The 26,774-nt window shown below is 43.1% G+C and overlaps 1 protein-coding gene across 2 annotated transcripts in view; it reads right to left on the bottom strand.

Annotated features, from left to right (window-relative positions):
* TMTC1 (transmembrane O-mannosyltransferase targeting cadherins 1) overlaps window positions 1-26,774 on the bottom strand; it is a 147,779-nt gene that overhangs the window by 40,907 nt on the left and 80,098 nt on the right. Inside the window, exons 9-11 of one of the 2 annotated variants that reach the window (XM_055808345.1) lie at window positions 22,813-22,934; window positions 8,415-8,579; window positions 145-258 (exon numbers count right to left, since the gene is read on the bottom strand). In XM_055808345.1, coding sequence (XP_055664320.1) covers window positions 145-258; window positions 8,415-8,579; window positions 22,813-22,934 — 401 coding nt within the window. The remainder of the gene's footprint in view (window positions 1-144; window positions 259-8,414; window positions 8,580-22,812; window positions 22,935-26,774) is intronic. The other variant, XM_055808347.1, reaches the window with a different exon arrangement.

Genomic DNA, 26,774 nt, shown 5'->3' with positions numbered 1-26,774 from the left:
TTCCCAGCCTCCAAAAAGCTGAGCTGCCCTCAGGAGCCTGGGGTGAGGAACAGGCAACTCACCCCACGCCCAGCAGGGAAGGGCTCAGCTAACAGCAGGCTGCACTGCACAGAGCGAGCCCCTCCAGGCCCTCAAGGGACTTACTTGAGAGCAGTTTTGTAATGGTAGATCGCCTCAATGTTACGGCCCTGGTCTTTCAGAAAATTGGCATAGTTGTAGTGCACCTTGGCATTGTGGGGCAGGGTCTTCACTCCTGAGCTGCAAAGAGGAACAGAAGCAGGACAGTGTTAGTGGCCAGGTTACCCCACCTTCCCCGAGGTCCACCTTCTCAGTCCCTTTTTCTGAAAAGTTTGCTTGGATTTTGAGTGCCTTGTTGCCTCCTGCACACTACTTGTGCCAACACAACTTATGTTGCAACCCCAAGCTTCTTTCACGCACTGGTACACCATGTAACCCAGGCAGACATAAATATGTGGCAGCAATTCAACTTATCCTGTCCCCTTTCACTGCAGGCGCCTCTAGCACCAACACTGCAACACTCCCTGTGCCCAGATGCTGTCGTATTTCAAAATCTGAATTACTACATTGAAAGGCTCTAAAAAGGCTAATAATTAGAGGCAAAGCATGTAGTACTTTCTATAATATAGACATAACAGGCTCCCTGCTTAAACCTGAGTGTCACAAAGCTCCTTACGAAAATTTTGATTTACATCTGTCAGCTGCAGGTACCAGAAAGAAGGTATCGTTTCCATATGCATCAGCCACTAGAGGGGATGCATAGCATACTCTGAGTACCAAGCCAGCACGAATGCACTGCTTAGCACTGAGCGGAGTATGGCTAGGAGGTGAGGACTAACGGGACTCTCGCCCTTAGCTGGCAAGTGGTATGCTCTGGCATTATAACACATGACTGAGGCCATGTGGCTGCACAGCCACCCCACCTCTCCCCTGCCATGTGTAGATTGGACTCAACAGTTGGAATTAATAATGAGGGCACAAAGACAAAAGGAGAAGAGCAAGCATATGCTTATTTACTTAATAGAGAGCACAGAAAGCAAGGTACACCTTGCACAGCTAGAGGAAATGCTGTTTCAAGGTTAAAGGGAGAAAGAAATCACAGGAGCACATATGCTATGGAAACATTTCCCTGTGAGAATCCAGAGAAGTCGGTGCTCCGTTTAATGGGGGGAGTCTTTTCCAGCACATAAATAGGGGCTCTCTGAGGTAATGGGAAATAAGGATGGATGAATTTGTTCACATAAAACCAGACAAAGCGCTGTTTCTTGCTCACAAGCAGATTCCTGCCAGCTGCTCATTTCCTCCCCCACCCCCAGCCCCATCTCTGACTCTCCTACCTCAGGCAGGAAAAGCAAGGATTAGAAAACTCCCAAGTCTTGTTGCTTTGCCTTGTTTGTCTTGTCTCTCCTGTTCAGCTTTGGTGGGCTTGGAAGTTAATCATAAGACAGGTCACACACAGCTCCTACAGTGGGGTGCACACTCTCTCCCATGGGGAGAATGCACCCGCAGCTGCAGAAAGCTTTTGTCAGGGATTTCATTAGAAAATGGCACTAGAGAATCGTAGTGGCAAATATCATATCTTTTTGGTTATCTGCAGCCAGTGGTATCAAGCATCGCTAATGCCTACTTGTAAAGGTTCCAAAGATTTGCCCACGGCTGCCTTAGAGAGTTCAGCACAACACAGCCACAGTTTGCCTACTGAAATTAAAAACACACCTTGCATTTGGCTTCCTAATCATCAGGTATTTCCAAATTACTTACTGGGAGCACTACACGAATAAGACATTTTGTGACTAATCGCTGAATTAAATCAGTTAATTGATGCTATTCTTAAGAGAATGATTTTTCTGTATTAGTTTTCACAAAGATATACTGCACCAGCAGCAAGTAATGTGTGACTGCTATGGCTATGTTAATTTCCATTGGCCTTGGGAGCTATTAACTACACACTTACAACCTCTGGGCATTACTGGAATATTAATTCTTATACAAGAGAGGGTTTCATTACATCAGCGCCAGCGTTACAGGCAGAGACACACACAAGCACTCAAAACTGCTGCTCTCTCAGAGCTACATGTGATGAGTTGCTGGTTCTGCTACAGCCTCTGCTGGAACAGAGCAAACTGAGTTATCAATGAGGAGTACATTGCATATGCACAACTACTTCAGTTCTAATGAAATACAGTTTTAACAGTAAGATACATATGTTTAAATATTTTAAGTCTGGACTGTTTCCCTTTAAATAGAATTTATTATTAATCCTGCTAGTCCCATTTATTAAAATGTCACTAATAAAGCTTCTTTCAACTGCGTGCTTCTGCTGGAGGTGGAGGTGACACAGGAAAGGCAGAAATCTGTTTGGGTTCTTGCGATGCTCTCTTCTGCATCACACTGCTCACACTCCCTGACCTATTTATTCTCCTCACATGGGTGGGGAGGACGGATTTCATTTTGCAAATGCACAAGGCAATGACTGAGGCTGCTTGGAGTCTCTGCCCTGTGGGAGGTAGTAGCAAACAGTGCTGGGCATGGAGGGGATTTTTTAGGAGAGTATAGGCAAACACTCCTGCTAATTGCTTCTTGACCAGCTGAGAACATTGTTTGCTCGTTGACTGAGGAAACAATAATGTCCATAATGCAAGCCAAGCAGGAAAGGGTGGAGTATAAATAACAAAGCAGAACACAATGTTCTTCCATTTCTGCTTCCTGCAAGCCCCCAGTCTCTCAATATTTCAATCTAATTTTCCAATGTGGTTTTCCAAACTCTCCGATTTCTCTCTTTCCCAGCGCAGCACACACATGCCCTTCTGAAAACCTATGGCACAGATATGGCTCCTGCCAGAAACTAGCCCACCAACATCAGACGTCACTTCTCTTGAGGATTTCCTTCCTTTTTGACTTCTATGACAGCAGTAAGCAACATAAATGGAAAATAAACAATAGGCAAACCCTTTTACGTAACACTTCCTCTCCCTGGAAAGGCAGAAGCCTATTAGCCATAAATCAGAGAAATAAAATACCACTGGTATTTTCCAACCTCAAATACCAGCATTACCTAAATCCCACTTCAGTTGGGAAAAGCGTCCTGTGAACCCCTCTGTTGTTTTGCTAAATACATGTCCTGCTCTGCAAAGTAACTGGGCGCAGGGCTGCGGCTTCATTGATTTTCTGTGATCTCCATATGAAAAGTGCTCAGTTCACAAGGAAATGAGGCCACTCCTGCCTCAGCAGGAGCCCTGGGAGATGGATGGGGTCTCCTCTGCTTTGGGAATCATTATCATCAATAAAGGTTCTATACAGCAAATTATTCTCTAGATGACACAAACAACCACTTTCCTTGGCCTCCTACCCTTGTATCGATTTCATAGATAGCAATGTTGGGCCATATTAAACTGTTTTGTAGAAGATGCACAAAACACAACAGGACTTGCTCTCCTCAGCTGAGCTAGCTTTCAGAAGTAACAAAGCAACACAGCAGTAAATGCCACCTTTGGGGCTGGGCTGATTTTTGCAAATTACTTAAGTCAGCAGACTTGGCTTGGGAGGGAAAACTGCTGACTAAGAAAGTGGCACTTTCATACAGTTCCTTTGCTGGTTACAACTGCGTTTCCAGGCACTGTCACAAACGTGGGCAGCATATGCAGGTGCTTTCCAGGAGCAACAGGAAACGTGGCAGCTTGACAAACCTTGACTAGGTCGGTACAGCAGATGCAGAGGTTAGCCCACAGCCCTCACCACCTCCTCTCTGGCTTCAGACATCAACACTGACCACAGCTGGAGCCTGTGGAGCCTGACCTCCTGGCCTATGCATTTGCTCTATAGGGTAGTTCCTTAAATATTTAACAAATAAGCCCTTCCTGCCCACCTGCCAATACAGTAAGACAAACTGCCCGGGGCTTCTAGAGATCTGTTGGAATAATACACTTCAAACAGCTAGACCTCTATATATTTGGCCACTTCTTATACTTGTAGCTCATTTGCTTCTCATTTAGTCCTTGCACATATGCTAGTGCACCTATGCGGAGATGCATCATTTCCTCAGACAGCAGCATCCTCCCCCACACTGCTCCTTTCAGCCAGGACCCAGTAGGATGCAGAAAACTTGGCCCCTGGGCTGGAGACTGAGAGTCAGGATGGCCCAGAGATGGCAACAGTGCTGCTGCACAATGTCAAAGCAGGGTAAGCCTTAAGAATGAGACAATATGGGGTACAAGCACAAAACTGGTAACATAGTGAGTATACGAACGTTTCCTGGACCAGTGTAGAGAAGGCATGTATAAAAGAACAAGTCTCAGCCAAAGGAATCAAGACAGATCGACCCTGAAGAACCACATCCAAGCAAATGAAGGAATGGAAAGTAGAGGTGAAGGGGAATAAAAAAGTAAGGAGGAAAAAAGCAGTAATTATTAAAGCAGCAACTGGAGAAAGAAGAATGAAGAACTAGGAAAGGGAGTAAAGATTCTCTCAGCACATACTTTAAAAAAACAATTCAACACACACAGAGACTACCAAGTAGGTTGATTTATGTCTCCTTTCCCACATCTATAGATCTGCTCTGTTTCCTTTTTATTTTCCCTCATATTCTTTACTGTTTCTTATCTCCTCCTCCTGCTCTGTCCTTTCTAATTTGTTGCTGGAGCACATGCCTCCATCCACTTCTCCTCCCTCTCCTCATCTGCCTATATACAGCCTCCTCCTCCTGCCCCAAAGAGGAGATCTCCCACTCCTGGAATGACGTTATCTTCTTGTTATACCATTCTTCTTTTGCATTTCCTTCCCAACAACAAGAACAGTCCTACCATATTACAGACTCATGAGAGATGTATAACACCTATCAAAGAAGATTTTAAAAAGACAACAAAAAGGCTAATATAGTTAAACAGCACAGTAAAGAAAGCTATAAGAAATGAAAAACACCCTTTAAAAAGTGAACGTCACAGCTACAAAAGGAAAAAAGTAAAGAGGATAAGCTTCAGCAAGTTAAACATAAACCATAATTAGGCAGACCAAAAGAGATTTAAGGAAAAACTTGCTAAAGCCATCAAAGCTAATAATGGAATACATCAGATATAGGAAACCTGCCAAAGATCCCCTAAGGCAAATAGATGATGGAGGTCTAAAAGTAGCACTTGAAAAAGAAAAGGCCACAGCAGAAAAGCTAAATGGATTATCTGCATCAGTGCTCACTACAGTGGAACTGAGGGAGGTTGACACACAGGAGCCCTTCCTTACAGGGGCAAGTCCAAAGCACTGTCTCAAGCTGAAGTGGCAGTAGAAGAGACCTTAAAAGAAATCAACACCAAGAACAGTTATAAATCCATTGGGCCTGGGAGTATGCATCCAAAGGAAATCAAATGTGATGCTGCTATTAGCTGTGGTACATAGCCTATCATTTAAATCAGGCCGGCACTAGAGCAATGGCAGGTGATGAACTTTATGTCATTTGGCTCCAGGGAGGGGATCTGGGGGGCAACAGATGAGCAAGTCTGATTTCCACTCTAGGTAACTTGGGGAAAGCCATAATAAAAACTAGTTCTAGCAAACTTCTGGATAACTACAATTCAACAGAGAAGAACTAAGCTTGTATTTTGCAGAAAGAAGTCAGCTGGGCAGATCTGTCATTCTTTGATAGAATCAACAGGTACATAGTACTGAAGCTATGGAAAGCTTTTATGAAAATCCAAATATAGCCCAGTCAGACAGAATCACATACATCACTGTTGTATACTTAAATGTTCAAAAAGGGTTTTGATAAAATCCCTCACTAAAGACTTCCAATTTCTTAAAGGCATCGTGCAGTATGAGGGAAGGTTCGCTCCTGTATCAATACCTCGTTGAAGGACAGCAAGCAGAGAGCACAAGTACCTGAACAGTTTTTACAACTGGAGAAGACTGCAAGCAGGGTTCCCTAGAGACATGCAGTGGCATCTCAGCTGCTTCACACGTTCACAAAGGATCTTGAAAAGGGAACAAACAGGGATGTGACACATTTGCTGATTTCACTGATGTGAATCACACTGCAGGAATTAAAGCTAACTACAGATTGTTGCAGGAGGATCTCACTGTATCAAAGCCTGGGCAAGAAGATGGCAGATGAAATGCAATTCTGGTACAGGCACAAGTACCAGAGAGTGTGTGCACACACACTCTAAATCTGCATAAATTGGCATACAGATTGATGTCTAAGTATCAGACACCTCCACTCACAAGAGGTATCTCTGAGTTTGTGTGGACAGTGCTGTGAAAATATAACCAGTGCTCAGGAGAGGTCACATAAGGCAAGTGGAAGGTCAGGAATTAATAGACGAGAACAAAAAACAGAAAGCAGACCTACATCACTGTGCTGCACATATCGCTTGAAAGGTGATTCTGGTCTCCAGCAAAGACTGACAAGCAGGATCAGAAATGCAGAACAACTTCCATGTGAGGCAAGTTCAAAACTAGCAGACTCCAGCATGAAGGGGACAGCCTTGGGTGAAGGCATGGAGGTAAAGGCATGGAAGGCAGAGGACAAGTGATGAGCTGATTGTTACTCACTACTCATTCAGCACACCAGAACTAGGAGACACAAACAAGATGATCAGGCAGAAGGCTCACAGCACTCAGAAGGGAAATCTTAGTGTGCAGACTGTGTAATTTAATGACAGAGCCCCGCGCACAGGATGCTGTAGAAGCCAAAACTATAAATAGATTTGAAAAAACAGTCAGAGACATTAGTGGAAGAAAAGTCCATCAGTGGCTGTTAAAACAAAAATAGCAAGTAACTCCTGACTCAGGAAGTCTTTAAACTGTAGATTACTGCAAGCTGGGAAAGGACTGGAGAGAACCATCACTATTGCTGGCCCTATTCTCACATTGCTTTTTTACTCTGCTGCTGCTGACTGCTCTCAGGGGCAGGCCATGATATGAGGTGACCCAGCAGGAGCATACCTATATTCTTGCCTTCTCCTTAAAAGCCCAGGGCAGATCTATCTCCTGGAATTGTCCCCAGAAGACCTGAGCTGAAGAACAAGCCAGCTCAACCCAAGCTACCAATCCCTACATACTCCCCTGGCAACACCAAATCCCTACCGTGAGGCAAGGTGTATTAGCTCCAGCTCAGTACTGCATTGAAGCAGTGGCATGGTTTCTGAATTTGAGCTGGCTTGTAGATGGTCACACTGCTTTGAATGGAGGTAGGATGGACAGAAGTCTATTTGCATCCAACTAAGCAGACGTAACCTTATACTCCTCTACTGCAGCAGAACCCCTGGCACCCCATAACATCCCAAGAATGCTCCTTGTTAGGAGATGCCCTCCTGTCATCCGCTCCCATTCAACTTCATAGTTCTTAAACACGAGTGACCACAACTGTACATAACACGATACCAGATGATGCCTGCAACACGGCATATGGAATTCCCATCTTCCCACCCCCCTTTCAACAAGAGAGTCATCCAACTTGGAAAGGTGTCCAGCTTTCCTCCAAGCATCCAACATTAGCTAGAAGGGTTTGGACTGGAGGTGCACATCATGGGGATCACGTGCGAGCCCAGACCAGTCACCATAGCTGCTATTGTTTGAACAGCAAACAGCATTGCAGGGAGACGGGCAATGAATCATGCTGGGGCGAAGAAACCCTCATTCCAGATTCTTTTGAAAAAAATCCGACTAACAGAGCTCCAACCACTTCAATAGTATTTCCTGAAGACTGAAGGGTGCACATAAAAAATAATTCAATACTCTTTAGTGCCGCGTAAATAAAACTTTGCTCTGGCCAATAAGTTAGAAAGTAAAGCTAAGCAACCCACGCACACATCACCTGCATTTCTGCAATTACTTCACAATTAGACAACTGCTAAAAGCAGCTGGAGGCAAATGCAATACATTTGCTAGGAAAACACAAAATAAAACAGTGTTTCAGTGCAAAAAAATACATAAATGAGGTTATAAAGAAAGCTGTTTGGCAAAGAGTAATCAAATAAAATGAAATATGGTACATTAAGTTTGGCACTTTATGGCATTTCATTTTAGTCTTTAAGAACATCACTAAAGAAATGCCAATATACTCGATTGCGTTACTATGGTGTTCTGGAGGTTTGCAACAAACTTTTGCTGTCTTTGAAAAGAAAACTGTTACATTATTGGTAAATCTACAGAACTGAAGTTATTTAAAACCAGCATGTCTTAAAAATGTGATTGCCAGAACCAAAGTTTGTGTATAAGCATATAAAGTGCTGACACCAGTTTTTGCACAGTTGCCTGAAAACAGAAAGTACCTGTTATTTTATAATAATCAAAATGTCAATCATAGCAATGCATCAATAACAGGACTTGTGCTAAAGAAATCTATTCCATGTAATCAACTTACTTAAAACAATACAAAAATGCAAATATTCTCCTGTGGTCACTTATACCTGAAAAGGGATTCTCGTGACAGCCAGATTTCATTCTGTTTCACGGTCTTCCAAGAGAAGAGCAGCAGCAGTAAAGCAAAGAGGGTCAGAACAGTAATTCTCCACTTACTTAACCATGTCGACAGCTTTTTTAGACCGTGGACAAAAAGGATGCAGTATCCCATACTGGAAAAAGAGGAAATGGAAAAGGTACCAAAAGTTATATTCTAGTATTCCAGTTTATATGCAAGACCATTCAGTATTGCATTTATTACACAATTATAGAGGTTTTGGACTAATTATATTTTCCAGGCTAAAAAACTCCAATTCAACAGCAGTTTTTCTCAAGTCACTACACAATTTCCAAATTAATCTAAATGATAGATGCGGATGCCAAAAGTACAGTAGTGTACATAATACCACCCAGCATAATGGTAGCTTACACCAGCCCACAGAAGGCAGCTGCTTTTCTGAACAGCAAGCTGAGAAAGCATCATGTAATAACAGTAATACTAGGCACTTAACAGAGCAGTGTGGAAGTGAAAAGCATTTTAACACAGGGAAGTGTCTAAATAACTCCAGTGGTGGCCACTGTTGATTCTAGTTTTACAAATTGTGAAGCTGAGGTGGAAGAGTGAGTGTTGTAGTAAATGCCGCAGCTGGAGTGGGTGGCAGAGGCCACATCAAAAGTCAGAAGTCCCTGTCCTGGTCTTGCACAGCCATCAGGGCCAGCCCTTCCCTTTCTAATGCCCAGTCCAGAACACGTGAGATACTCTAGCAGAGCTTCTTCACTGCCCTTCCATGAAGCCACAAACGGTCTTCTTCAGTGCCCAGCCTCCCAATACTTCCATGGCTCTCCACGCATAACTACTGAGGCATTTTCTGTGAAGTGACCTGCATTTTGAACTGAAGTCTTACTCCTGTATAACCTTAAATCAATTCACTAATTGTCTACCTTACTTCAGGTGTTATGTTAATTCTTCCAGTGATGTCCCTCTGAGTTGGACATGGAGTTTTCAGTTGCTGTACTTAGCATGCAACTAATGCTACTTGGCATTTTTTAAGAGGAATTTCAATTCCTATTGCTCAAGGAATTTCACTAGTTTATCTGTAACTCTCCAATGCAGTTACTCAGCACCTGATTTAGTTTTAAGACTTAAAAGCTTAGTCCAGGCAGCTCCCGCTGAAGAAAAAAGGGGCAGAAGGGTCTGGAATAACACATGGGGACCACGAATACACAGAGGCAAAAGAGCAGACACTGGCACACCCTGAACACCAGCTGAATCCCACACTTCAGTGCATGCAGGCTGGAGGCAGACAGCTCATTGCATCTCCACATGTTTCAGCTGGAGGTCTGCAAGCTTTCCTGGTCTGTACTGAGAAAGCCGGGCAACTTCTTGGTGAGACCGTTATAAGGTGAAAAAAGCTAAGAACTCAATTCCCCTGTCAGAGGTGACCTTGCAAGGAAACATGTCATATGGCAAAAGTGAATCTGGAAATCAGAAAAAGAAAAAATTCTTATCTTCAAGGAGCTGTGAGCGTGCTTCCTGGCAATTTCTCTGCCCTCTTGGAGGGCTAGGAACACTGCTACTGCCTGGGCTTCCTAAGGATGGTGAGAGACAATAAATCTTGCTTTTACTAAGGAGAAAAGTGCCTCTGTTGTACATACTGACCAACAGCAGGCAGTGGTGCTGTCTCTGGCACAGCACAGGTGCCATATAGAACACAGAGAGGTATAGACTAGGGGGCAAATCCAGAAACATCATCAGATCTGTGATCATTCAAAACTTCCCATTACTGTTTTAGAGTTCTCCCATTTTTCAGAAGTGGGTATCAATTATTTTTTTTCACTTAACTCTGCTTGCATTTTGCTGCAATGCATTTCCTATGGAACTTGCACTGGTTTTTTCCACAAATTCTTTTGCACGCATATGTTTATTGCACCTACATTAACTTCAAGCAGACATTTAGAGCTACAGACTGAGATGCTTGTGCCAAACAATCCAGCCTTTATAGCTATTGAACCCTACTTCTAAAACCTCTGAAAAGCTAATCTTGGTACTAAACCCTTCCTTTCCAATAAGAAATGTCTCAAAAACCTGCAGACGGTTTTCACTCTGTTATTTTGCCTTTCAGCAATTTCATCCTTCCCTTGGAATTAATTATCTGACATAAACATTATTTAATTGCTTTAGCACAAGGCCATTTTCAAAGGAATTTCCCTACACCTTCATATATTCAAGAACAGGCCTTTTCTAACAGAATTGTGAATGCGTCCAGAAAACAAAAAATGCAAACGTCAGTGTCTTGGTATTTATGTCAATCCCTGCCCCAGCTGTTGGAAATTTCTGCCTTAGCAGCAGCACTCAGTCTACTTGTCCAAGGCACAAGCCAGCACCGCGTTACAGCTTACCCAGCCACTGGAAAGGTGCTGTTTCCAGGGGTTATTCTCGAACATCTGCAGTGTATTGCCATGACAGATACAGAGAGATGCTGGGTGCTACAGAGGAGTAAGGGCTCATCTCAGGCTGCAGCTCCCATCCCAGCTGCACTGGCAACGACACAGTGCAGGTAACGCAGCAGCGCCCAGCTCTGCATGGCAGTCAGGGGCTCCCAAAGCACTTTGCAAAGGAGGTCTGCTGCGATTTTACCCTTACAGAGCAGGAACCTGACATGGCTGTAAAGTTATTTCCTCTGCTGACAGGGGTTAGCAAACACAGTCCAGGGCTCTACCCACCACACAGGGGAGAGCACTCAATGGAAACCAAGGTATCTTGCTGAAAAGGCCACAGGACTCCCTGAGAGATGAACAGGTAAGTAACCCAAAAGCAGGCTCTACCTCCACACTCAGCAAGGCAGCAAGACTACAGGATTCAGCACTGTACAGAGCGGAGCGGGTTCCCAAACGGCTGCTGGAAGGGGACTGCGTAGCGAACATACTAGAATCCCAAACTGCAAAGATGCTACAGGTAAGGCTAAAGGAATGATATTAAAGAGGGCAGGGTTGAAGCATGATTTACACTTTAACGAAATAGAGATAACTGTGACAACATTAGGACTGAGTTGTAGTTGTGCCACAATTACAGCCTAACCAGCCTATAGTCAATGTACCTGTGCTATGAAGCGCACAGGAACCCAAGAGAAAGGAAAAGAATCAGAAAGCATGAAGTAGGTGATTATTTTTATTTTCAGAACCTCATAAGTTTGGTTTAAAACCTCAGACAATTTCCTGCCAGATCACCAAGGAAAGGGTGTGGAGAACACATCCACATTATCTTGTTAGGGACCTTTTGGTGCAGAAGTCGGGTGGAGCCGCATCTTTTTGCATGGCTTTTTTAATGACATGGTCATTTCAAGCCCATCCTTTGGCTGAGGGCAGATGTTGCATTCCTGGCTACAGGTCTTTTGCAGGCCAAAGACTCCCAGAAGCACTGAAAGTGCTCACATGTCCACTGTCACCAGGAAAGCATATTTATTCGCGATTTCATGCCATTAATTGTTTGCAAAACAACTCCCTGCAACATCCCCAAAGCTATTATCCTTAGCAATTTTTGCATCTCTTTTTACATTTACACCTTAAGGCCAAATTATTAACACAAAATCAGGGCACAGTGAGATCCCTCCTCCAGATTCTATGGTCCACTCTAAAAAAAAAAAAAAAGTATTCACACCAATGTATTAAGCATCTGTCACAAAAACATAATTACAATACTGGTTTTATTCGTAGTCCCAAAACCACATAATCCCTCATACCTTACAACACACTTGTTTCACACTAGATTCAACATTCCTGGTACAGAAACTAGCTTTAGTAGAGCGACCATGATGTTCTGAACCAGTAAAGCACCAAGCATGGAGCTGCTGCAGCAGCAACAAGCCCTGACAGTCACTGGACCTGGAGAGACCCCCTGCAATGATTCACCCACAAGATGCAAATTCATCCCATTTCGCTTGTCCCCCACCTCACCAGGCTTCAGATGAGCCATTCGAAGTTGCCCTGAGTTTTAGCAAGTCAGCAGCTGCCCAAGCAGTGATACCATGGTGGAAAGAGCCCATACAGGTGAGACTGCAATTATCCAATTAAAGTAACTTGCCAGGTGATTCTATGACATTTCCCATGTGGCTAACTCTCCCATGACCCTGCCATCACCTACAAACACAGAGAACATTTCGAATACATGAGTTTTTCTTCTCAGTGTGAAGGGGGACTTGACTCCATATCAAACGTGAAGGGGGACTTGACTCCATATCAAACGTTAGCACTGGCTGGCCAGGAAATCAACTTCTACTCACACACATTTACAGAAAAGAATGAAAATGTCTCAAAAGGACCTTTCATCAAAGACCTGTTTGCCACTTGAAAAACTTACTCTTAAGTACTGCATTCCAGACATCTCCAAAGCTATCTGCATATTTATCTATAGGGTTGTGGGTTCAGGGTTCCTTTGGTTTTTTTGTTAACCCTAGCATTTCCTAGGGAGGGGAAGGGAAGGGAACATTTCTCCCAAAAGGGCTTTTCTCTTGGCATTGTCACCCTCTGTCAAGCAAGCACTTTTCTGAAATACTTTGTAGCAAAACCAAAACAATGGGAAACAAGTAAACCCCCTAACCCACTTATTTTTTAAATCCATTTCCTACTGGATTACTGTAAAACTGCTAAGCTTTTTTTTTCCTCTTCTGTAGGATAAGAAACAGCTTGCTATAGCAACTGTTCCCCACTGTGAAAAGTCCATGCCAGCTTCATCCCTGGGGTCAGATGTGAAGCAGGACCTGAGGAACAGCCTGACAGGTTTAACATGGTAATAGTTTTTCCACGGGCTCACAATGAGCACACTCATTACAGGTGAACCTGTGGCTTCAGAAATTCAACAAAGCTGCAGGAGAGCTCAGCAAACAGACCAACAGGCCAATGGTTTCATGATTTCTCATGTTTCAGACACTTGTGGTACTAAAGTGGTACCTTAGGCATGTCCTAAATTGCAGTGAGGGCAGGACTGCACCTGGCAGGCAAACCCCCTGTGCCATTGCCACATGTTCCTAGCAGATCGCATGCAGAGGGGTGCACAATGACAGACTGTCATCTATAATTTCCATGATTTGTTAATATTCCACCTGCAAAGCGAAGTGAGAGGAGGCACAAGCAGATGGGAATGAGGTGGCACACAGACCCCATTTCCCGTGGTACACTGCATATATTGCCCGATTAAAACAAGAGCCAAAAGAGCAGATACTTAATATTTGCAAACACTTCCTCACTAATTAGATCACAAATTCAACCCCTCCTTTGGCCATTATGGCTCCTTTCCCAAGGCAAGGCTGTTACTTGACAATGTTTACACACAGCTCCTCTCTCCCTCTGTGGATCAGGTTACTCACTTTTTAGTAAAGTCAGGAATTGTTTTGCTGCATTTGGTTCTTGGCAATGACATGTAATCAAAGACATATGTAGTTAGTGCCGCAGCCCAAGATTATCAGGATGCTCTGCTACAGCGACCTGCCTGCATTGGAAACCATCTTACCTCCTCCAGAAACTGCCTGGAGACCTACTCCTGCAGAAAGCTCCTGAAAACCAAGGCATGTTCTAGTCATGCATCTTACTGTATTTTCTGAGTTGCAACTTTGCACAGCGTAAGTTTCCACTTTCCACTCCATGGAGGAGCACGTGGGCAGAGTTCAGAGGCACTGCACGAGAGGGAACCTGCCTGGACACCAGCACTTCACACCCAGCCTTTTCTAACTCACCCCGGTAGGACTGTAAGCTCAGGAGTTAAAAAGGGTGGGAGACACTATGCTGAAAACATGCCTTCCTCGGGCTTCTTTGCAGTTATTTTAGGGATGTCAGATCTTGTGAAGTAGTTGGGTCTTTTTAAAAACTGTTTTAATCTCAACTACACAGATGTAAATGTGGAGTAAATCCACTGATTTCATCAAAGCAGTTATTCCAGATTTTAGAGCTCAATCTAGATAAGAATCCAGATACATACATACATACATACATATCAGTTAGGAAAAGAGTTGCCTATAAGCAGCCTGTCAAAGCATGGAAGAAATACTGCCCGGTTCAGGGGCTGCTAATGCAACAAAAGGGATTATCCCAAAACTATACTGAGACTAGAAAATGCACTTGGCTTTGACATTTCACCCCAGAGGCTCCTTCTGGGCTGCAAATCTCCTTCTTGATTTCCAGCACTTATTTAAGATGACTCCCTTTCCCTCCATAAAAACTAACCCTCACTTTCAAACTGCTCTGAAGCAAGCTTAACCCTTGAGTGCATGACTTAAAACTGAGCCCATACTCTGCTGCTGCTGCTGCCCTTCAGAGAGCAGGGAGCGCAGCCTCAAGAAAGACGGTATCTGCTGCCAGGTCCAAATGTTGAACACAAACTTTTGATTCTCTCGGTTTTGTAGTTTGCCACAAGCTTCCTAGCCCCAGTCCCACATGTATGTTACCTGGCACGACATGCTTTTCGCGCTCCCAGTCCAAGCTGCTCCAGCTCTGCAGCCTGAGCTGAGGAAACACAGTGAGAGGCAGAGCCAAAGTCAGCTGAAATGCAGCTTGCAGGCAGGGCTGTTGCTGCAGAGGAAAAAGGCAGATCACCCCTGTTAAACTCATTGGCTCTGCTCACACTTCTCTAATGGGGAGTAATTGATTGCAAAAAGCATGCTTGGCATGCCCTGTGGGCTGCTCCTGCCTCACTACACAGCAGTCAGATGCAGAAAGGAGGGCTGGCAAAAACAAGCATGGCCATGGCAGTTCTTTCTGCCCCAAAAAGCATTCTCAGGCATGCAGCTCCAGCGATGAGCAGTGCTGGAAGGGTGGCAAAGATTTTTATGGGAAATGTCAGGTTTTCCAAGGCTACAGCTGTTTGGGGCCAGGATAAAATCTGGACTTTTTAAAAAATGTTTTTGTCTGGAAAAATGGTGTATTTGTATATATATATGCTAGCTTGCCTTGGGTCACCCAGAGAAGCCGTAACTCGGAAGTGAGAGCACTCCCTGCAACCTGTAGTCAAACCACTGAGCCAGGTCAGGCTGAGAGCTGGGGATGCAGTGAGTGAGTGCACATGTAGGGCTCTGAGTTTGGGGTCCCCAGAATTCTCCAGCCTTCAAAGCCCAACTGCTGATCTGGAACAACTACACTCCACTGGTCCAAATGTATTCCAGGAATTCTGAGAAGTTTATTTTGTACTGCCAAGCTTATTGCTGGATCAAGATTTTCTCTCGCAGCTGGTACAAGGCTAGCCTAAATTCAGCAAGTTACAGGCTGGCTGATTTGACAGGAGTGCAAGCATTGGCCTAGATCAGGTCTGGATCAAACTGCCACCACCAAGTGATCCAGCAGGGTGTAGATCAGCATTAACGATGCTGGAAAAATGCTGGTGTGTGGCAGATGGACCTTGATGTCCCAACAATCAGATGAATATCCTGCCCGAAGAGGCAGTTCTGGGCTACATCCATCCAACTGTCCATTTCTGTTGTCCATGTCCTTTTGACCATAAACTCCATCTTAGGTTGGAGAAGTATTTTGTTTCCAACCTTTTTATCTAAAGTTTCATTGTACTCAGCACACCTTGGCAAAAAGTTTTAACTAAAATGTCATATTTTCCATGGGAAAATGTTGTATGAAAGCTTTCTCAACCAGTTAGGACCACAAGGGAAAAACCTGCTGGAGTGGTCTCATTTTTGGACTAAATGTCCAAAGGCAAGGAGGGTGCAGTCTGTGTCTCTGTCACACGTGGGCAGCCAGCAGCATTCTCTATGCATCTCTGCATCATCACTGGTCTGGAGTTTTGGGGACAAAGGAAAACGTGTTGTTTAAATTGCGGGTCTCCCAGTAATGATGACATGGAATTAGGGTGTTTTTTTTTTCTTGGTTACTAGAGATGTTAAAAGACTTCAGGGTCCACCATCAAGGTATAATATTTAGCATACAAAATAAATGCCATGGGAAAAACCAAGCCTAACAGCTCAGAAACATCAGTGTGGCAGCTAAGGAACTGGCAGCGTACTTACCTTACTACTGAGTCTGCTGAATAAAATGTCAAATTTCACCAGAATTAAGAAGCCTTTTCCTGGAATAAGGTCTTCAAGTTCTAACACAGAGAATCATACACACTGGCAGAATACATCTGATTGGCAAACGTACATTGTGAGTTAGTGTTAGACTTTGTCCTTGGCTCTAAATTAAAAGCTGTGCAGGCCTATATTAAAGACACTCAGACATGATCGGCTAAGTCATCAAAATGATTTACCTCCACTAGCAATGTGGTCCTCTAGTCAGAACCTGGTGTAATTACAGAAAATGCAGGAACTCTTATTTTCCTTATTAGAGAGAAAATATGGACTAGAAATGAATGATTTCGCTAACCTTTGAATGGCTATTAAACATTTGGACACATTTTCCTTCCCTTCCTTCTAGTAAATCACGTGATAAACGAACCCGCTTCATTAGAGTGTTTGAGTCCAAGATTTCACTTCCAACAGATTCCTATTTGAAATATTTACAGGTAATACAGAACTTTTCAGGCTCTTGATTACTATATGCATTATGGAAAGAAAACATTTTATAAATGAAAGATCTGACATAATTCCATGGAGATGCCACAGAAATTTCCCTAAGTCTTCCATATTTCACTGGGGAAGGGTTTGTATGCTACAGTTATAATTAAATTACCGTAATAACTTCTAGAATTCTATAGCAGGAACATAATTTCCCATTCAATTCCATCACAAATATTCAAAATCTTTGCGTATGATACTGTTTTCTATTAAACTTCATGAGGCATCTTCTTAAGGGCACCATATTCCCTTGTAAATAAGAATTCCTCTTTTAATCAATATGACCAAGTAAATAATTTCCAAAAGATGACACTAACTTAATTACTATTTTTAAAAGGCAATTTCCTTACATATCTGTATTATTTTCAAGAGCAGAATCAATTTGTTGAAGATTTTCCTTTAACCTAATACCAAAAAATATTTCCAATATAGCCATTAATGCTCATACTCCACACAAATTTAGCTTCTTCCTGAATTGATTGTACATGGCTAAAACACAACGTTTCTCAAAAGCGTATTTTAAGTTTAGTTAAAATAACACAAGACGGCAGTCTAGACCAAACATGCCATGAGCTAATCTTTTTCAGCTTTCTTTGCAGAATAATTTCAGCTTTTATTCTTACATCTTTACTGCCTTTTGCCAAAATGTATGGCATTAGCATCTCAGCATTTCTTGCCTGCATTAACAGAGGATGGATGCTTTGATTCCCTCTTGAAGTGATTAACATGGGTGGGCAAGCCCTCAAAAGCTAGGAGCTTAAGTCTGGATATGCACCTGAAAGGCAGCTGCTTGCAGCTTTCAGCCCTTCTACAAGCAGTTACTTCTCACGCATTAACAAGAACTCTGTCTGTCCACTTCCAAAAGGCAAAGCAGAGTTACTATCCCTGTTTAGTACATGGGGAATCAGAATGGGAGTTGGGAGTTGCTTGCCTCAGCCGAGGTCCTCACCTTCTCACCTCCAGCCACAAGCTACTTTGCAGACCGCTGCTTGCTGCTTGTAGTGATGCCCTGGAGCTTGAACAGGCAGGCACCCTCATGGTAAAGAGGGACCAGGTTGGGGCTGAGGTCTGTCCCACTTCCATCACATAATACCCTCCTAGTCCCCTCCCAGTGCCTTCAGGTCCATGGCTGAATTACAGGCAATATAACCCAGTTCACTCCTGAACTTCAGCTGCTCCATGGCCCTCACAAGAGCAGCAACAATAGAGCAAGGCACTGAAATGATGTTTAAGAAAACGAAACAGGTGTAACTTGTATTCCATATCTGAATTCCAAATGAATTGTGGATTTAACTTGAAAGCAGGCAAAAAGCTTAATTATGTTGCTAAACTGAGCTCAGGGAGCAGGTAAACTGTCTCCATGGAGTCAATGGGACTTTCACTGCTGCCTTCACTGAGGTCAGGGTTTGACTCCAACTGAAAAGAGAAGCTTCTTCTGTAAACCAGATGATCCCTTACAGGATCTGATCTAATACTGAAGGAATTCTAAAGGGTAAACAGGAATTCAGCTCCTGGTGAACGTGTAGCTTCAAATCACATTAAAGAAAGGGGTAGCAAAGAAAACTGAAAATACAACACCACCCCATTACGCAAGTCTTTAAGTCCATTCACCAGTCTTTAAGAAAATGAAGATAATGTTGAGAGCATAACATGCTCCCAGAAGACAGAAGCACCAGTAAGTCCCATCCTTAAGTGGCTGCCTTGAAAGCAATGGGGACTTCTGCTCAGGGATATTCAGATTCATAAAAACTACAGATGAATGCACTACCTAACAGGTTTTGGTTTTTTCCTCCAATTACAAAAGTTAATAATGTATGGAATCGCACTAATTGGAACGAATGCATTAGCACAAAAAATCAGAAACATGCTCTGTGCAAAGGCAAAAATTCATAACGTGCCTGCTTTGCTATGGCACAGGGAAAGCTTTAAGTTTTAACATGATGTGTTAAGTTCCTGAAAAATACAAGTGCACTTTTTTCTGCATGCTGGCTGTCTTGCGGATTTTGAGATTGACGCTGAAGCAAATGCCATCCTGTATATAGCAGTGATCTCATCTAGTATTGACAATTAGGGTTGCAACATCAACTCTTGATATAATGAGAAGCTGGTTAAAAAAATGACAGTAACTCATAATTGCCTGTGCTGGGAAAGAGTAACTGTGCACTCTGCAACCCACTCATTGGAATATCTGCCATGAATGAGTTAACAAAAAAATGGTGCAGGTACCACTGGATTGCCTATTGCTTTCAGCATATTGGAAATAAGCCATGTAGCAATGTTTTGCTTGATTTGTTGGTTCATATAAGGTTTTGAAAACTGCTTAAGTTGTCCAGCTACGATACAGCCACCCAGCCAGGAGCCACTGCTATCAGGGTAGCAGTGAAAGATGAGGAAAACATACAAACTGCTCTGGTAGGAAAGGTCCGATCCCTTAAGTTGAGAGCAACCCCAGGTCTGCTGATACGTCAGTAGGGTGGGCAGCTCCTGGATGGCTCGAGTTTGCATTGCCCCTCCAGTTTCTGCATGGTGAAGGGCAACACAGAGGAAGAGCTAGTGCTCCTTTTTAAGTACAGACAAATTGCTCACAGCTCAGAATAACTGGATGCACATACTTGTTCTGGATTTTCAAACAATTAGGCTGTCTGTGCTGTTCTGAGCAGCATTAGCAGATACACAGTAAGCATAATTACATTTACATTTTGAAGAGAGGAAAACCCACAGTGGTTTAAGTCTTTCACTGATCTAGCTATTTATCATGATGCATTTCTGGAAAACTGTGGCCTACGGAGTTGTACCCTGTCCACCACTCCCAAGATACTTATTTCACACCCCTAGCCCCCCTGAAAACAAGTTTTCCCCTCTTAAGAATAAGAAAACAACAACAAAATTAAAACTAAAAGCTAAAAGACAATGAATTGTTTTCCTATGAAATTTTTCAGGTTAAAGTAAATACTATTATTAAAAATTCCTAATTTAAACAAATAAATGCTTGTAACCCTCAAATGACAACTAAATGCAATATATGTTTTCTCCAAATATTTCTGTTTTGCTAAAGCCAATTAAAGACAACATTCAACCATTTTGACTTAGCTTCTAACCCTCTCCCCCGAGGTACAGCTGCAAACAGAAGAGGAATTGTTCTAAATACTCATCAATCCCCAGAAGGCAAAGCCCAGCCATATAACTAGACATCAAGCAAAAGGCTTATTCCTTGTTCCTTTCTATTTACAACAATTTTTACATAAATCCTTGGGTTCTTACTTAACTTTTATTGAAAATAAAATGCTTGACATTTTGCCCAGGTAATTACTGAGCAACACTAAATTAGGACTTTAGGCTGTGACACACATACACTCTGTCATATCCATAAATATTAATAAAAGGTTATTGCCTGAAACAGAGACAGAAAAACACCTTCCAGCATAAGCCCAAAACCAAAGATCACTGAGTTCTCTCCATCTGATTGAGGACTTTTATCTAAATAAAGCTGAATGACAGTTTCTGACCTGCTAAGTTTTAAAGAAGGAATGGCAAAAGGGAGGCAGAGCCCTTTTCAAGATGTAGCAGAAGAAAACCACTAAAGGCTGTTCTAAACAAAGAACAAAGAACCACAGCCCTTCCTAAAGCCATCACCATTAAACTGCCACGCTCCCAAAAGCAAAAAATAAACCCCACAATTTTTGTTCTGCCATATTCTTGAATGTTCACAGAAGTCCCCCTCACCACTCATATCATTTTGCACCCAGAGGGTGTAAGAGAGCTCACTTCTTGGTAACTACGAGCCAAGAGCTCAGCTCTCTTCAGATCCTTTGGCTGGAAACTGCCCATCATGCCTGCAAACTGCCCAGGTTTGCCTTCACTTTTCACACCAGCTGCCTGCCGGCCTGGGGTAAGAGCAAAAACCAAACATGAGTGATCTGAGCAAAGTATGAGATCCAGGGACTCTGACACAGACCTACTCTGGAGAAATCGTTTAATCCTTCTACCTCAGTTTTCCTGCCTGAAAAAAAGCAGAAACTATCAATTACCTACTTTGTAGGTCATATATTTGCAAAGCCCTCAGGGAAATAAAAAGCATTATACAAACTATATGCTCACATGTTAACGCTGATTAATTTTCTCTGCGCAAACATCACTTTTTCTTCTTCATTGCCCCTCCTCTCATTATATCAGCAGTCTCATCTGGAGGACGATGAGGAACTGCTGACAGCTGAAGTATTTTCCGCAGTTGTTCTTTTGAGATTCAGAAATGCAACCACTCAACACAGCCCTGTGTTCAGCTGACTGTTTCCTTAATAGCTTTGCGCTTTCATGTGTTTCCTCATTTTCTGTTACATGAATTTAAAGCAATCGGATTTCCAAGTTAATTTGAAATGATGCAAGTTCCATTAGTTGAGGGTATCGTTTGCAAAATAACTCCGAGGGACAACTTTCAGTCACTATGCTTTCAGGTATACTCTCAGCAAACAAAAGCAGGGCTGGTGATATGAATAAAATCATCAGGATTGGACCCAAAAAGCATGTCAGTATATAGCAGAGCACAGAGACACAGCCTAACTGCATAGTAAATGCAACGGCTCCTACACACCCTGAGTTTTACACCAGTGAGCAGCCCTTCTGTGATACACCAGTGAGCAGCCCTTTTGTGATAGTGCTTATACAAACGACAATCAGAATATGCATACAGGTTTGCAAAAGACCACCCATAACCGGTTGTCAAAGGATTTTTGGATCCACATTTTCTGAGGAATACAATTTAAATATTTTGTGGAGTAAAACAATGGTAGTTCCCATTAGACGTAACAGATCCTGACTCTCTGTACCTGAGGGTAGAATTGGGCTTTCTGACTTAGAGCACCCAGGACTGACCATTTGTGCTCATGGCTGGAACAAACCGCACCGGCACAAGTTGCCCAGAGAGGCTGTGGAGTTTTCCTCCTTGGATACAGTAAAAGGCTGTCTGTACACACACCCAGACAACTGGCTGGAGGTGGCCCTGCTTGAGCAGGGAGTTTGGACCAGATGACCTCCAGAGGTTCTTTCCAACCTCAGGTATCCTAGGATTCTGTGAAATAGGCAATGGTCTGGTGCATCTTAAATGAGTGTCTTCTGACTGCCACTGCAGCCACTGGTCTGGATACTGCGGAGATGTCACAAGTAACACTTGAGTAAATGTAATCGGAAGCACCCAGACTGCCACCCAAGCAACAGTTGTTAGAGGCTGGAACTGAGGGAAATCCCAGGGCAGAGGCTGAGGGATGGAGAAGTGGTTGGATTTTCCTCATCCTCTCCAAAAACTGCAAATCCTCCACTCTTAGATGTATATGCAGTCAATAGCTTACAGGCAGGAGGCCATGCACGTATTCTGTAACTGAAGCTGGCAGCCCTTTAAAGACAGCAATAGTCGCCTTCGTTTTTACTGACCACCTAATGTAGTGGGAAAGTTGAGCAATACCACAATAAAAAATACGACAGGTTAACTTTTCAGCTGCTGTCCTTAAGGTGAAGACATTGAACAATTTAAGTTGATAATGCTACTAAGAAAAAAGTCTTGGGAGGACAATCCTTAAGAAACAACACCTCACCTCTGTATTGAGCTGTTTCAAGCACACCAAAAATCTGTATAAAAGGAAAAAAGAAAAAAAAAAAAAGGATTTTGGGTAGCTTTGCCCCTGCCAAGCAATCTGCTCTCAACTGACTATAAAATCTCTCATGCTATCACGCCAAAACTCAAAAGGCAGAGAACACACTGACTAGAAATACAATGTTTGAAGTACTGTAAAGGGAAGAAGCAATCATGCCTGCTTTTAGAAAATGGGATGGTGGTCTCATTAGAAAGGAATTCAATTGCAATAGTTACCTCGGCATGTAAAGGACTCGCTCTGCCACCACAAATCCCACCCTGAAGAAGAGGTTGCTGGCTGGGATGAATGGGAAAACCAGGAACAACAAGCCAACCAAAACTTCTTTGTGTTCCAGTTTCTGCAATAACACAAAATCAAACAAATATCAACTAAAAAAATCCAACTTAATTCACCACTAACTTCCCCTTTTCCTTTTGAGATACTTACTCATAAAAAAAGCTACTTAGATTAACATTTGATATGTTTTGCATTAAAAAGAAATTGTTCCAAGACACTGTTCTTCCACATTTACACAGTTTGTGCTTCTGATATGGCTAGAAAGTGCACAAACACTAACCACAGTATTATTACTCTTGGTATCTTTCCCAAGGTCAGCTCTATTGCATGCAGCTCTCTTGAGATGGCATAGGTAGTACTTAAAATATACCCCATATTGGTAATATGTAAGCATAAAATAGTGTGAATGTATACATTAGCAGGTCTACCACAGTGTGGCTGTATGTAAATACACAAATGCATATCACATACACACAGATTGCTGTGTTCAGTCCTAAATGTTTATAACTGAGAAAAATCTGTTTGATCAGTCACATTTAGTCTAAAGAAAACTAGCCCCAACTGGCACATTAATGCAGTCATTTTATCCCTTTTGAGACAATATCTGAATCTGAAATGATACATTTGCACACAAGATCTCCAAACTCATATGGAGTTGGAAATTTGAGACATGCTATTACGTTAAAATTAATGTCTTTAATTTGAGCTGAGTTAATGCTCTTCACTTGAGCTTACTTCAATGTTGGCTTGTTCTTTGAGGAGAAATCGAATTGCCACATGCAATTTGAAACAACTGTGATCTGCGCGGCCAACACAAGCATCTCAGGATGCCATGATCCACAACGGCCGCCATTCCTGCCGTGGAGAGACCCAAGCCTCTTTGGGCAAGTTGAGTTTCAGATTTAGCTCCACCCCAAGAGCGTGAATCAGTTCATGCTTTCTGTTGATGATCTCAAAGAACGACATCAGGCTAACAGAACTGTAGCGTTAGGTCTGTTAAACCACCCAGGCAGCCATCTGGGCTTTCCTGCCCTGCACTACTGCTGCCTCACCAGCACCCTTCTGCAGCCATTGGGAGAAGCTTTGTCACACTTAGAAACAGATGCAACCAGAATCACGTAATGGTTGCAGCACCTTCTAATTGTTGTGGGCAATTTCTCAACTTTGGAGAGCAAATTGACTTCTCTTTACTGGAGGGATCTAAATTTAGAAACAAGATTGAGTAGAGGAATGGAGTCTGATCAATGAGGTAGGGCCAAGCAGCACAACCTGTCTTGCTTTTGCGTGGTTACAGACTGCAACACCAGTTACCACTGGCCTAGTCAGTGGCTGAAATTCGGAAGTCCCAGTATTAAAATATATTCATCTTATTCTGTGGGAAAGACAATGAACACTTTCTATGGGTACCAAATGCAAGGGTGCATGTCAGGAGCCTTTGGTGTCACTTTAGAGGAGCTGAACCACAGGATCACAAAAAAGTGCACTGGCTTCCCCTGGCTCAAAGAGGAAGCACAAGACAGAAAAGGAAGCAGAGTTAACGTTTCCAGACTTCTTTACCAATATCTGCTTTAAACAGCACCACAATTACCTGCTTTTATTATCTGCTTTTTCAGTATCTTGGAATCACAGTTACTAGTGCCTTCTTGCAGTCACAATAGCACCTAAAATGCATTATTCCCAGAGCTGAAGCTGACACCAGTCCATAAAGCTGATGAGCAGAGGTGCCTGGTAATGGTCATTTTGGCTTGTAATTACAATGGAAAACTGAATAAGGGGGGAAAAAAATATTTCTTAACTCTGAATGCAAATTGTCAGTCCTAGCTCGTGTCCAGCTTCCCTCCCACCCAGCTATGGACATGTACTCCATTTGCCTCCTGCCATTTGACAGTTCCTTCCCACCTTGTCTGGCCTAATTATGGTGCCTATTTGCTGCTACCACTCTACATCCCAGAGGTTTAACAATGACCCGAAGGCACAAAAAGGTTGTTGGGCCAAAGGGAGTGCACTGCTAATGCAGAAAATGTTCTCTGTCCCCAGGATACACTCTTGCTTTCAAATGAACCAGCTATCAAATATTGCTCCAGTTGCTCGTTAAATCAATAATTGGGAAACCAACCTCCAGTTAACATCCTTAGGAAGGACACTGTGTTATTCAAGGCTGCAGCATTGCAGATAAGCAAAGGAAACTGAATGCTGGAGAAAGACAAAACCTGTACAACAAATAGGAAAGAGGAAAATGTGGGAATTGGTTCAGCTGAAGGAGAAAGCAGTATTGTGTGCCCTTTCTCTCTCCGTAACAAGTCACAGCTCTAGACTAATGCCATTGAGGGCTGCCAGCTCAGTCCCTTGGGCAGGGCTCAGAGACAGGAGCCCAGCACTCGCAAACCAGCCTCACAGAGCAGCAGAGCCCTCTGTGGTGCTTCTTATTTCTGAAACAAGAAGCATCTGGCAGTGCCCTTTTTAAAGCATTTGGTTCAGACAGACGCTTTTGTGAAGGGCTGGTCCTTGAAGGCCAGGCTTCAGTCATTTTGTGCTACACATGGTCCTGCCTGCCAGCCAGCAGGTCAAACTGCTAAGTGTGTGCTGCAGTCACTCCAGAGCTCAGTGGGGGTTTCTCTACTCTACCCAGCCATTAACTTCTCCAAAAGTTGTATGGGCACTTCATGTGTTTGACATGCGCACCTGCAGATGGGTCCTGCCTGGGAGGAGAGGCTGGGGAGATCCCCTGGGCAGGAGAGCAGGTTAGGGTTGCTGGTCACCTGGAACTCATCTGTGCCCATTAATGAGACAGTCTGGATGCAGCCTCTGGTACAAGTAATTCCTAAACCACTGGCTGCCCATGATTCAGAATTTTTACTGGAGGAAATAGTTACCCTATTCACAGCCAGATCTTATTTCCCACTTCCCTAAATAGTTTCTACTGGCCAATTAGATACTGAGCAAAACCAGCCTTTGCCCTGACCAAAGAGCTGCACATTCTTCTATCCCAGCCTTGCGAGAGCTCTCCCTGCCTTCCCAGCAAGGGCTAACACCTGCTCACCAAGGCAGCTCAGAGAAAACAGAAAAAGGGACAGAAATGCAACCATGTGTCTTGAAAGGATTCTGTGTACCACAGGTGATAACCCTAGACAGCTAAAACCTAACTGCACAAGTCTCATAAGACACCACATTCTCCTTTATCTTTTTCCCTATCAAAATTTACTTAGCAGATTCAGCTTTTATTTCCCCTTCCCCTGGAGAGGCTGGTGGGTTTATAAATGAGTAGACAAGCGGAACATAACAGCTCAAGAACATCAGGGACTGGTACTGTAGGGCTGCGGGAACAGAGTGCAGCAGGATCTTCCACTCGACACAAGCCACAGAGGATGCCCTCCATGTGTCCTTTAAATAAAAAAACCCAACAACAACCTGTAGCTTGTTACATTTCTCAGGGAGTGAAAAGGAAAAAAAAAAGTATTGGGACCATTATTTGGTTTAACTACTTTGGTCATATGAGCCTACCTAAGAGATAGCTGAGCTAAAGACAGCAGAACCAGCATCATCCAGGTGTCTGGAGCAGAGCGAAAGCTTTTAAAGAGTAGCTGGCAATTTTGTTCATCTTCCTTTTTCCTTAAAATAAAAAAGCTATGACTAGAAATTATAGATCACTTAATTCCTTTTTCAGAGAGACATCTCCTTTCCTCTTAAAGTCAGTCCTTTCTTTTGGAAGTATAAAACTTATCTTCCTATCAGTCACAGAGGTCTCTGGGGAAAAAAAAAACCAAACAAACAACTTTGAATTAACCTTACAATGATTCCTTTTGTTAAAGACAAGCCAACTTCAAATCAAAACCACATTCTTTATAGCGGACAGTCTGGTGGGGGGTTTTCAAATTCACATCCACCTCTAATTAGAATTTGG

This window comes from Falco peregrinus, chromosome 6, assembly GCF_023634155.1.
Source record: "Falco peregrinus isolate bFalPer1 chromosome 6, bFalPer1.pri, whole genome shotgun sequence".
Taxonomy (NCBI): domain Eukaryota; kingdom Metazoa; phylum Chordata; class Aves; order Falconiformes; family Falconidae; genus Falco; species Falco peregrinus.
The sequence above is the reverse complement of the archived record's forward strand: the minus strand, read 5'-3'. Positions and strand labels throughout refer to the sequence as shown.